Source organism: Dermacentor silvarum, chromosome 11 (genome assembly GCF_013339745.2).
Source record: "Dermacentor silvarum isolate Dsil-2018 chromosome 11, BIME_Dsil_1.4, whole genome shotgun sequence".
In the NCBI taxonomy this organism is placed as follows: Eukaryota; Metazoa; Arthropoda; class Arachnida; order Ixodida; family Ixodidae; genus Dermacentor; species Dermacentor silvarum.
This window is the reverse complement of record NC_051164.1, coordinates 62,868,144-62,880,375: the sequence shown is the minus strand read 5'-3', so window position 1 is coordinate 62,880,375 and position 12,232 is coordinate 62,868,144. Positions and strand designations below refer to the sequence as shown.

General features: G+C 44.5%; 1 protein-coding gene across 1 annotated transcript in view; it reads left to right on the top strand.

The window, feature by feature from the left end:
• LOC119434121 (asparagine synthetase domain-containing protein 1-like) overlaps window positions 1–12,232 on the top strand; it is a 55,186-nt gene that overhangs the window by 24,489 nt on the left and 18,465 nt on the right. The window contains exons 6-9 of the mRNA XM_037701442.2: window positions 3,269–3,492; window positions 5,757–5,946; window positions 8,096–8,130; window positions 12,053–12,200. Coding sequence (XP_037557370.1) covers window positions 3,269–3,492; window positions 5,757–5,946; window positions 8,096–8,130; window positions 12,053–12,200 — 597 coding nt within the window. The remainder of the gene's footprint in view (window positions 1–3,268; window positions 3,493–5,756; window positions 5,947–8,095; window positions 8,131–12,052; window positions 12,201–12,232) is intronic.

Below are 12,232 nucleotides of genomic sequence, written 5' to 3'. Positions count from 1 at the left end.
ACGTGTTCAAACGGACCTCAGGAAGCCTGCCGCTGATTGATGTTATCGCACCGACACCAAAGCTGAGGTGATTCGTGTGCTTCCACTTTCCCTAGTGTGCTAAAAATAATAGTTCAAAGGTTCTGAGGCTCAAATACAAACATTTTCGCATTCATCAGGTACCCGTGCCGAGATCGTTCACTTCCACCGAAGGTTAGGCCTACCGTACCCGCTGAGTCTGTCTACACTCTATCGGCCCGTCTGGGCTGAGGAATCAACAAGTCTAACGAGGATAAATCACTCTGTAGTTCAGCTTTCCCATCGGTGTTTTTAAACAGACCATTCTTTCATGTCTTCAGTGTCAGCACAACAAGCGATGAGCGCCGATATTGCGCGTTATAAACATACCTATATGTGCTGCCACCGAAGGCTGCCAGGCGCATTAACCGACCGCTTCTCTGACGGAGATATGTGACTACACATACGTGTCGATTGAAATGCATTGTAGAGCCATGGAAATGTTGCATTACCCTTGCGCGAAGAATAAGAAACGGCTGTCAAAATCGGCAATAACAGCCCGTACAGCATCCTGGGTCGGTGGTTCACTTAAGGCTTTTTGCAGAGGTAATATACCAATCGCAAAAGCAAATAAGTGTTGTAGCACTTCCAGGCATACTATGCAATACGCACAACTTTTTCGTTCTGATAGAGGCGTAAGTTTTAGTTACGGGGCGATAGCGCATCTACCATTTCTGTGCGAGACGACTGTGCAAAACTGCAACTGTGTCTGCGTATTGGCATGGCAAATTATGAATGGTACTCACGAATCAGCAGTGGCGTAGTTGTAGGGATACTGTGATTGGGATCTGTCGGTGGGAGGTTCGAATCCTAGGGGCTTTTTTGTTATTACATTTTTTTTTCTTTTTTTATTGCAATACAACGCTCTCTGTTCCTTTTGTATTTGAAAAAAAATATATAAGGTAGCCAGGAACCACGTATTTCTCGCTCTAGAGCTGCATTTCGCACCAGTATCCCGCGGCCAGCGCCTCCCAGTATGCCGCGCCTTGCCAGCGTCCCAGCATCCAGCGCGCGACACTGGGCCCATTATCAGGCATGGCATTGGGCACTGGATGCTGGGTTTTGCAATAGGGATTCTACTTCGCTGCTGGTGTAAATTTTCGGCAGGGGCGTAATCGTGTTGCTGCTGAAAATTTACACCAGCAGCGAAGTGGAATACACTTGGTTACTGCAATATTATCTGTTTTTGTCTGTTTAATCTCTGCCCCACCAGGTGGCAGGCGCCGTACAGGTGGCAGCACCATACAGTTCGCTCACATTTACGGTTCCGCCCCATCCGCCCGCGTTTGCCCGATTACCGGACAAGCTAAACCTCTCTATAGTTGCGGTTCGAGTGTAGCTTGTCTTTTTTGGCACAAGTTAACCCACCAAAGAGTTAGACTCTTAACTCGCGCTCTTGGCAGTGTTTTATTCTTCCATGGTAAAATCGGGGTAGTGCGAAAAAACAAGGATGAAGAATATTGCCTTCATTTTACCATGAATCCGTACCAACTTGGCCAAGTGTCAACCTTGTCGTTTTATTCTTTACCATCACCTACAGCATGACAATGCAATGTTTTTTTGAAGCGCTACAGCTGACACACAAAAAAAAAAGAACGAACAGAAACTACAAATGGTAGTGGGGCCACAAGTAGACTTATTGCAAAATTTGCGGTTGCTTAATGGGGAAAAAAAAAGACAAGGATTGTCACGGCTTGTAATCAGAGAGAAGGTTCCAACTGTGTGGTCGGTATGGTATTTGCAGTCACTGTCAGCTTGAGGGGGGAGACAAAGCATGCTAGCTTGAGACGTTGCAGTCGTGGTGGCAGCCGTTCTGGTTGTGTGCAAAATGTCAGGTGGTGGCGAGTAGCTCCAGCAGCCCGGCTTGGCTGGCCTGCAGTTGGCGAGCCACTAGCTGGTGACTGCACCAATTATGCAGCTCCATATGACAACAGTGCAAAGAGCACGTTTATAAAATCGACAGGAGACTCGTTGCTTGGACTTGCATTTCCTATGCATGGACGTGATCAGGAATTTTTTATTTTTTTTTTTGATGCGGGGGGGGGGGGGGGGGGGGTCATCCCTTGCGCTCAGTAGCGCACCCAGGATCTCAGCCAGGGGGGGGTTGACAGTTTGCCAATACCATCTAAACAGAACTAATTTCGATTTATTCACGGGAAATTGTCAAAAAATGCGCTTTTTGCGAATGTGCAGACGATTGCACGTCTTACATCTTAGTTGCAGTACTCAAATGCGTAAGGAAAGAAAAGGGATTAAACAAAAGGAGGGGTTCAGTCGGCCTCAGTTATGACGAATATTTAATATGAGGACGATTCAGAAAGTAATGCCTCCAAGCCCATTACTACTTTGTCAATAGTACTGCAAGCATTTTGAACTGTTTATCATTAATGCACTGATGTTTAAGCTATGGAACGTGGCTTGCCTCACCTTCCTATCTCTTCTCGTTCCAGAGTAATCGAGCAATCCATGGCATCCAGTGGTGACGTCCGGTTGAAACAGCGGGCTGTAAATGAATTTCTGACTGCAGAAGGTTGTAAGGCCATCAACATTCATCGCCGTCTGACTGCAGTTTTTCACAGTCCTTGCCCAGCTACGCACAGTGCTGACGTCAACACAGGCATCCCTGTAAACTGCAGTCAGACGGCGATGAATGTCGATGGGCGCACGACCTTCCGCAGTCAGAAATGCAATTACAGCCCACTGTTTTACAGCCACGGTGGACCATTTGAGTTACAGAATGGATACCAAGAGAAGGGAAGCGTAGTCAAGGACGGCAGAAAACTAGGTGGGGTGATGAAGTTAGCAAGTTTGCAGGCGCAAGTCGGAATCAGCTAGCTCAAGACAGGGGTAATTGGAGATCACAGAGAGAGGCCTTCGTCCTGCAGTGGACATAAATATAGGCTGCTGATGATGATGATGTTTCAACCAGGCGTCGCTGCTGGATGCCATGGATTGCTCGATTACTCTGGAATGAGAAGAGATAGGAAGGTGAGGCAAGCGACCTTCTATAGCTTAAACATCAGTGCATTAATGTTAAAGAGTTAAAAGTGTTAGCAGTACTATTGGCAAAGTAGTGGACTTCTAGGCATTACTTTCTGAATTGCCCTCGTACTATATAATGAAGGTATCTTCGTGCTGGATGCAAATGCTTTATACCGAGCTTTTGCCACAAATGTCCGCAGGAGTACATTTACTTTTGTTCTGCATGCAGGTTTTAGAAGAGTGCACAGAGATAGCGTATGCTGTGGCTGAGCTGGACAAGGTGCTGTACGAAGCTGTGCGCCGCCGTCTCGCCAACCACAGCATGGTCTGCCACCTGTGCATGCCCAGGCATCGTTCGGGCCTCACTGACATTCCAGAGTGCAACCATGCATCTGTGGCTGTTCTCTTCTCTGGTGGCCTGGACTCCATGGTCATCGCTGCGCTGTGTGCCAGGCATGTTCTTGATGCCAGCATTTGCTGGTTGAGTGGCCGATTGGTCAGTTGATGGATTCATTGCTCTGCTGATTGGTTGGTTGGGTGATCTAATGATTGATTGGTTTTAGTTGGTAGGTGGATTGGGACCCCATATGGTTGTCGCTGCACATTGTGCCGGGCATGTGCGTTACACCAGCATTCGCTGATTGATCAGTTACGTTGTTGGTTGATGACCATTCGGTCAGTTTATGGATTGATCAGTTGGTTGCTTGATTGATTGATTGGTCGATTGGTAGATTGATTGGGACCCCATGGGGGTAATTGCTGCGCTCTGTGCCAGGCATGTTTGTTACAACAGCAATTGCAGATTGATTGCTTGGGTTGTGTTGGGTGATAATCGGTTGGGAGGAAAGTTCCCTTTCATGAACATTCCTTTACTTTGTGAGCTTCCGCTGAACTGATTTGCCAGATTGGCTGACTGGCCAGTTGACGGATTGATTGCATGATTTATTGGTTCCTTGGTCGATTGGTTGTTTGTTATATTGGGTTCATTAGTTAATCAAATAATTAATTGCTCAATTGGTAGGTTGATTAACTTATTGATAGCTAAGCATGTCGGTCAGTCACTTAGTCTCAGTAGGTAACCGTTATACTTATTTGCATTAAGTTTGATTTTGTTTTACATTGATTTATAGGGTTTGAAGTTACAAATATGGAAATTTGTTACATTTAAAAAGCTTCAATGAGTAGTGACTGCTTTTTTCATTCAGGCACTGAACATTTTTGCAGGAATTGGCTGAAAATTTATAAGTTAAAATAATAAATATAAACATCAGATTTGTTTGTGTGTCACTCAGTAACAAACATAAATCTGATAGTCCTGTCAACTGCATCTAATAGGACATCTAAAGCACTCGCTTTGCCCCGTATTTAAAACGGGAGATCGTACACTGCTAACAAATTACCGGCCTATATCATTCAAAAGTAACAACTTTGTAACCCCCCCCCCCCCCCACCCAAAAAAAAAACTACCTGTATTACATTTCTGTAAAACTGCACCTATTAATTGGGAGATCAAAAGCAGAAGAAAATTACGTACTTGACACCCATCTGAAGTATACCATTAATTTGTGAGCAGGACTTTTATAACACCCTCATAAAAGCTAACAGTTTCGCATAAGCTGTAAACGCGTGCACCAAAACATTTGTCCACTATGGGTGATCTAACAGATGTAGTTTACAGAACTGTGATTACCTGGCTCTCAAACTGAGTTATGGATTTCTACACTTTGTTTTTCAGTGTTTTCTAAATAGCTTATATTCGTCAATTTTTGCTAAATTATAGCTTCTAAATAAAAATTCTGCTTCCGTATCAATTGGTAGAATTCAGCTTTCTATCTTTAATTAAATGAATTGCATTCAAATTGGTCCAGCAGTCATCTAGTGAGAGTGTTTTACATGTATTTGAATAGGGAAATCGGTGTTGGTCCCAAGCTAAAGCTCCCTCATAAACTGAAATCTTGTGGGCACGTGTTCTTTGTATGTGATAGGTGGCAGGAGAAAGATTATCAGTTGGTATTGCTGTCATGGCATGTTTCTCTTGAACATGGCAGGCTGGCGTAAGAAGCCCACGTGATATTTGAATGATGTCAAAATTCAAGAACTTTTTGTGACCTCTGATTTAGAGGACCCTGATATTCACTGTGGTGTGGGTTCAGGTGATAATGATAGCAGTGAAAAGGCCATTTTGCCAACGGAACAATTCAGAAAAACAAAATGCACTGGCAGCAACCGACATATCGCTTTGCGTGGTTCCATGCTTCAAACATATCATATGCAGGGAAGAACATGCAAAAGACAACTTTACATTTTGAGCGCTTCTTCATCATAAAACAACCCAGATTCAGTTACTGTAGTAGGATACTAATTATTCCTTTAAATCATTAATTAGCATAATTGTTCACTTTGTTTAAGGATCAAGAAAGTCTGTAACATCTTCATCAACGTATCGCTAGTAAATACTATTTCAATTTATAGCCTGCTATAGGTAATTTGTTACTTTGGCAGTGCTCGAATGAGATTCAGCCTTGGAAAAATTCCAGCGCAGAACAGGCCGAAATGCTCAAAATGCCCGGCACACAAAAGGATTAAGTGTTGATGAGACAGGTGTCGAGACCAAAAGGAAAGGTGGACAGGCATTCCTTTTACTGTATTTCTGTCTATGCCAAGCAAGTAGACAGAAGCTAGCCATTGATCAGTCGTGTTGTGCCATCATGTTACAGGTTTCTCCCCAGGCACTGCCCCATAGACCTGCTGAATGTGGCCTTTGAGCACCAAGTGCACATGATTGACAGCCAGAGCAAGACCAAAAAGTGGTTCAAGTCCTTCGATGCCCCCGACCGTCTCAGCGCCAAGCTGGGCCTCGACGAACTACGCGCAGTGTTTCCTGACCGCAAGTGGAACCTCGTTGAGGTGATGGCCTTTTATTTATTTTTTTTAAAGTGAAGCTTTCTTATCAAAGCCTCCCAGTCTTTCAGACTTTGCAGGCTGTAACTGCCGTTGCTGTATAGATTGCACACGGAAAATAAGAATTACGTGCTCAGTGGTAGGCTTGAACCTCGGTCTCTTGGCATAAAAGCACAATACTCTAACCTTTAGGCCTCAACTTTACACATACTTCTCTCGAGTCAGCGTCAAATAGCTCTTTGAGATGATTTGTGTGTGCGCTGCGTCTTGTAGCATGTGCACGCACCAGTTTCGATTAGACGTAGATGCTTTGGCCCCTGGCAATTTAGCCTATTCAGGTGTATTACCTGAAGAGGCACAGACATTACTTGTGCAACAAATCGCAATGTTCAGATGCCTTATTAAAAAGATCCACTAGTTAACTTTTTAATTATTCACTTTCGAGGCACATGTTCCAGTTTCAAAAATGAACCCAAACTGTAGTGAAGCCATGAAGCATCGTCCAGGGGTGGATTTATGTGTCATTCAAGCCCTTAAGGGGGCAGTGCGAGTGAAGTTTAACCTTTTTGTATTCTTGGCATACCGGTCATTTGATTTCGAGCAAGCTATGAAATGGCCAACATGTTCTTATGGTAGAAGAGGAACTTATCTTGAAGCGATAAAGTTATGCACCTTATGAAGAGCTTTAACTTTTTTTCAAATGCCCTTGGAATACTTGAATCAAGGAACTCCAAATATTTCCTCTAATATACTGCCATCTTTCTTTTTTTTTGGTGTTCATAGCATAAGCCACATCGCACGTACATTGCAATACATTTGCACGGAGCAGAAATGTGTAAAAATAAAGTATGTGAAATATTTATCGTTTATACAAAGAGAACTAACTGTAAACACAAGTGAATGATTTTCATCGCCTCTGTTATGTCCAGGGTTCAACAATTACATGCTAACACATTTAAGTGTTTAAGGAGCACCTCATGCTTAAAAAACACTGCAAATAGTTGAGAAAGAAAATACGATTACTTATCGCACGTTACAGACTACCGTATTTGCTCACATAATGAACACACTCGTGTAGAGTATGCACCCCCCACTTTCCAATAAAAAATTTTGTTTTTTCTTTTCCTTACATAATGATCGCACCCGACACTTGCTGCCGTGAAGTGGGAGACACATGGTACCATTCTGGGTCCGATACGGCGTCCAACGCACCAGAATGGCAGCCAAATCTGAGCCATGTTGCTGTGCCGTAGCACTGGATCAGACGCCCGGTGTGCAACAAAAGTAGGAGACGGTTAGTATGATCTGGCGTTCGATACGGCGTCTGACGTGCCGGAAAGGCAGCCGGATCCGAGGCATTTTGCCCTGCCATAGTGCTGGATCGGATGCCTGCTCATGCCAGGCACCTGATCCGGCGCTACGGCACAGCAGAACGCCTGGAATCCGGTGCGTTTGACACTGTATCGGATGCCAAATCATACCGTGTGTCTCCTACCTTTTAGAGATGGCTGAGAAAAAAAGATTGCTCAAAATTTTACCTGCATAATGAATCCCGACTTTGCGCAAATTTTTCTGGAAAAAAAGTGCAATCATCATGCGAGTAAATATGGACAGCCCCATTTTTCTGTGTGCGAAAGCATCGGGTACGCCATTGAAAGGGGAGGGGAGTTGCTGGACCCCATCATTTTGAAATCTGCCCGCGGAACCCTCGTCGGCACCGGCGGTATAAGGTTTAATGCCACAGGAAATGATGCGATGGGCATTTAATTAGTACTGCTTCGTCTTCAATTAGGTATCTAATCCTACTTGCTTTCATTTTGATGTTGCTCATAATGTCATGTAATTAAAGTGGCGTTCTTGCACATCTGTCACAATGTGCTACAATATGCTTTAGATTCCTCCTCCTTGACATGCTGCTCTGGCCAGTCATCTTGGTTTACCTTGCACCACCTATAGGTCGTGAACCTTGTGAATACAAGCTTATATCTTGGTCAAGCACTGAAGAGCATTATTGAATCTTTGGGGAAAGCATTTCAACGTTAACGATCTCTGTATCATTGTGGAAGGCTGCGTTGACTGTATACTTTGACCATAAATCATGCACCACTAAGAGGTGTCTCTCGTCCTAACTAGGGTTTTGTGATGGCGTTTTCAGATTGACGTGGGTAAAGAAGAGCTACAGTTGGAACGGTAAGTCAGACCACCATGACTTTTATGGTTTTCATCTTGTTTTTTATGATAATTTTGTTTAAATAATGAATCTCGTCAATAGATATTGGATATTCTGCTCTCTCTTGCTGCACTGATGTCACGGGGGAGTGTTATCCCATTATTAAAGAGCTTGCTTTAAGACATAACTGAAGGGTAGCGGCCAAAGGAATCCTGCATCACTGCATTATGCAGGTTCTGGAGTGGCCTAACTGCAAACTCTCCTGGTGTACTTAAAGCTTGTGCATTGCCTGTGAAGTGTCAATATTTGGTCGATCTCTGGTTGTCTTGCTTTACTAGATACCTTGCAGTCGATCATCCTCTACAACCCAATTAACTCATGTCCACGTAAATGAACACACAGGAGAAATGTTAGAGGCATGCTACAAAAAAATGTTAAGTCAAGCTGGTGATAAAGATAATGGTAAATATTAGCGTTCCAACAAATCCCAAGTGTCGCTTTTGCTAACTTAGCTTTCGTAAGCAAGAGAAGGGTGTAAACAAAGGAAAACATTGTCACCACACCTTCGAAAATAGCAGTAACACTTACCATGACAGAACATGTCCTGTTCACAGTTAGTAAATTGTTGTCAATTACTGATAATTGAAAACGTTCATTTTCTGCATTCTGTTCTCTGCATATAGGGCTCTGCTCATCTTGCTATGGTTCCTATGTGTGAGTTCTGTCTACCCGATCTGTCTGAATTCTGTCTGGTTTGTGGAAAGTAATGAAATCAGCTTGCGCTTACAAGTAGGCTTCAGCACTCTTGGTTTAGACTTGAAAAAGAGGGAATTTACTAGAAAACCCTATTAACTCGAAGTTGTAAAAACTGTTAAAAATTTCGAGATAAGGGGAGCAAATCGAAGTTGTGAAAACTGGGAAAAGTTTTGAGACAAGTGGAGTTTGAAGATGAGCTAATTCACGAAAATATAAGCCCCCGTCCATGCATAGACCACATAGAGCCTTTCGAAATAGGTGTCAGTAGCCGCTAAATTTCTCTGAACGGTTCAGTATACCAGCAGCGGTAGTTTCGGCAGATCGCGTTTGCAGAGATATTGTGCGACTTAGCACCGTACACATCGGGCGTCTACGAGCTACAACGACCCTCGCACATAGCACTTTCACAAAATAATGCGAATGAGCTTGCTACCCAGAAAAGTAATCAACCAGAAATGCCATCACAAGGCTGTGATATTATCGAGCGGAAGGCCTTGCCTTCCGCTCGATAATATGCCACTCTTTCATCATCGATCCGGCTAGCTTATCTCGTTGATGATGTGGGCGGAGCATTGCTATGACCATTGACGAAGCATGATAAGAAACGGCATCAGAAAAGGGATCACTACAAAATGGCAGCCCTGAACTTGTTATCCACAAATATAGAAACGTGCAGAGCACGGCGAATAAGCAAATTGACGATGCTCCGTGCATATGTGAGCATGCATGTTGTGGAGGTCACCTTCTCGCCCTTATTGCACTTCTTCAGAGGTCAGAGCGACACTACACCCGAATTTTCAATGAGAATGCAGCCAGCCGTGAACGAGGGATGATAAGATTGGCGTAGAATGAAGCGAGATTTGCTACAAACTTGCGGTTCTGTCGCTTTTTGGCGATATTGCGGCTGCGCATAAAGTATGAAAACCTTTGGGTTGTGACTTTTTTACCGACGTTTTGCAGTTGAAATTACGAGATGTCCGGAGTATGATGCAAGAGCATTTCAAGATAAGAGGTGAAAAATACATGAGATTGACACCGAGTCAGGAAAAAATTTTTTACTTAGCCAATACAATCGAACCCACTTATAACGATACCGGTTTTAACAATATATCGGTTATAACAATGAGGAGCTGCTACACTGTCAACTTTTGTATGTTTGCTACGTTGAAATAACCCGCTTACTACAATGCCCCCAGCCGCATTATTGTTTATGACGCTGAAGTCTGGCTATTGGGTGTCTGTGCTGAATGGTAATAGAATGCGAAATCCTTGGAAAAGAAAAATGAAAAGGAGAAATTCGAGCTGCTGCTCGCCGCCGCACGCTGTTTACCAGCCTTTTTTTTGCATTGCCAGCCTCGTGCGCCTCTCTCCCGTCTCCCTTCCACCCCCTCCAAACACGAATGGGCTGCACCCATAGCTCTACATCCCGCCATCCTTCGAAACACGAATGGGCCACGCCGACTGCATTGACAGTGCTGGGCCCGGCTGGGTGCTGCAGCCACTGCTTCCAGATTGCTCGCCTGCTCGCTGGCCCCTCAAACCTGCACAGTTCTGCTAACAGATTAAGTCGCTCGTGCTCGTTTTTGTTGGTTGCGTCGAAGTCATTCCTGGCCACATTGTTTCTCAGCCTCGTTTGACTTGCCACCGAAATGTAAGATGGCTGATTCGCCCGCTGGTCATCAGCAATGCCGATAAAAAGAAAGTGCCCTGCTATAGATTTGGAACTCATGTGTTTCTAAACGATGAGGTGATTGTCGCGAACGACGTGCTTGCATCAGATAGCGACGGCGACAGTGACAGCGATGACGCAGGGATGACGTGGAGGGCAGGCTGCCTCAACATTGTCCCCGCTAAGACCCTCAAGTTGATTCAGTCGTTTTTTGCGAGGGACCTTCTGTTGCACTAAGTGGAGCACCTGGATATCTTGGAGAAGGATGTCGGCAAGCTTCGCGTGAAGCAAGCAAAGCTGACAGACATGGGGTTTTCTTGTGCAAGCCAGTGAGAAATACGTGGCGAGACGCTTGTGGCGATCTTGCCCCAGCGTTTCTTCTGGATTTCTCAAGCTGAGAGGCTGCCGTGGCAACCTTCGTAGCATTTTTTAAAGAACCCCTTCTGGGGCCACCAAAGCGATGCCTCAGCGGAGCTTGCACGGGACGTGCCACCCGTGACCCCTGTTTGCAGTTGTTGTAGCAGTGCCACTCTCGAACGCCGACAGCCGCAGCTTGCTACACACGATCAGAGCGGACAGGAAGCAGAGTTGAACAGTTAAACAAGTCAACACAATCAGCAGACAGATGAACGAAGGTGGTGGGGAGGGGCACTGGCCTCCCCACCATTATAGGTTTCTCGCAACAGCTCTGCCATCCCCCTATTTTGATTGTTTTCATGCAACCCGGTTATCGGTTATAACAATGGAATTTTCGTGGCACTTGAATATTGTCATAAGTGGGTTCGACTGTATGTCAAGATATCAAAGTTTAAGTTAACGAAAATTTACTGTATACCATTTTAAAAATATGCTTTCACTGATCATTTCCAATAAAAAAAAATCTGATTGGAAATGGTCAGTGATAGCAGGTTTACCAGAGAGCTAAACAATCGGCACACTGCTGCAAGATACGTATATGCATTCCAATCCAAGGAGCCTGACTTTCCGAGCGCTGCTGCTGCTGTTGTGGTCTAGCTCGCACACGCCGCTGGGTTTCTTGCAACACCCCCAGATGGCACTCGCCTCCGCATCTCATCCAATAAGAAAATACCTTTGTTATACAGTGTTTTCATTATAAGCATGTATTTGTTACATGCTGATATTGGCGCGAAACATTTTAGATTTGCTTCATTATATCCTATATTCGTGTCCATTATATAGAAGTTTGACTGTGTTCTCTGAAAAAAACAATGAGCTCAGTACAAAAATTTATTCGCCGAAAAAAAGTCACTAAAGATAATGTTAAAAATTATATTGGCCAAACAGAAGCCAGATTTTCAGATGCAAATAAAAACTGAATAAAAAAGTATACCGAATTCTCAAAAAACGAAAACTGAAAATTTTGAGCCGTACCTACAGCATCGTGTTCTGTCACACTCTGTCTGGCTTTGCATTCCTTTAGTCCTTGTTTCGCCTCAAAGTGCCAGGATAAGCAGTGTTGGCAGCCAGCCTCCTACACGTGCGGTGTTCTCTTACAGCGCCAACCACATTCGCAAGTTGATCTACCCACTGGAGACCGTCCTGGACGACAGCCTCGGGTGTGCCCTGTGGTTTGCCGCTCGCGGTAGGGGAAATGTCTCGGGCACCGCGCCACACCCTGGTGCTCCCTATGAGAGCCCAGCAAGGGTAAGAAGCCTTCATGCAAATCAGCAATGCAG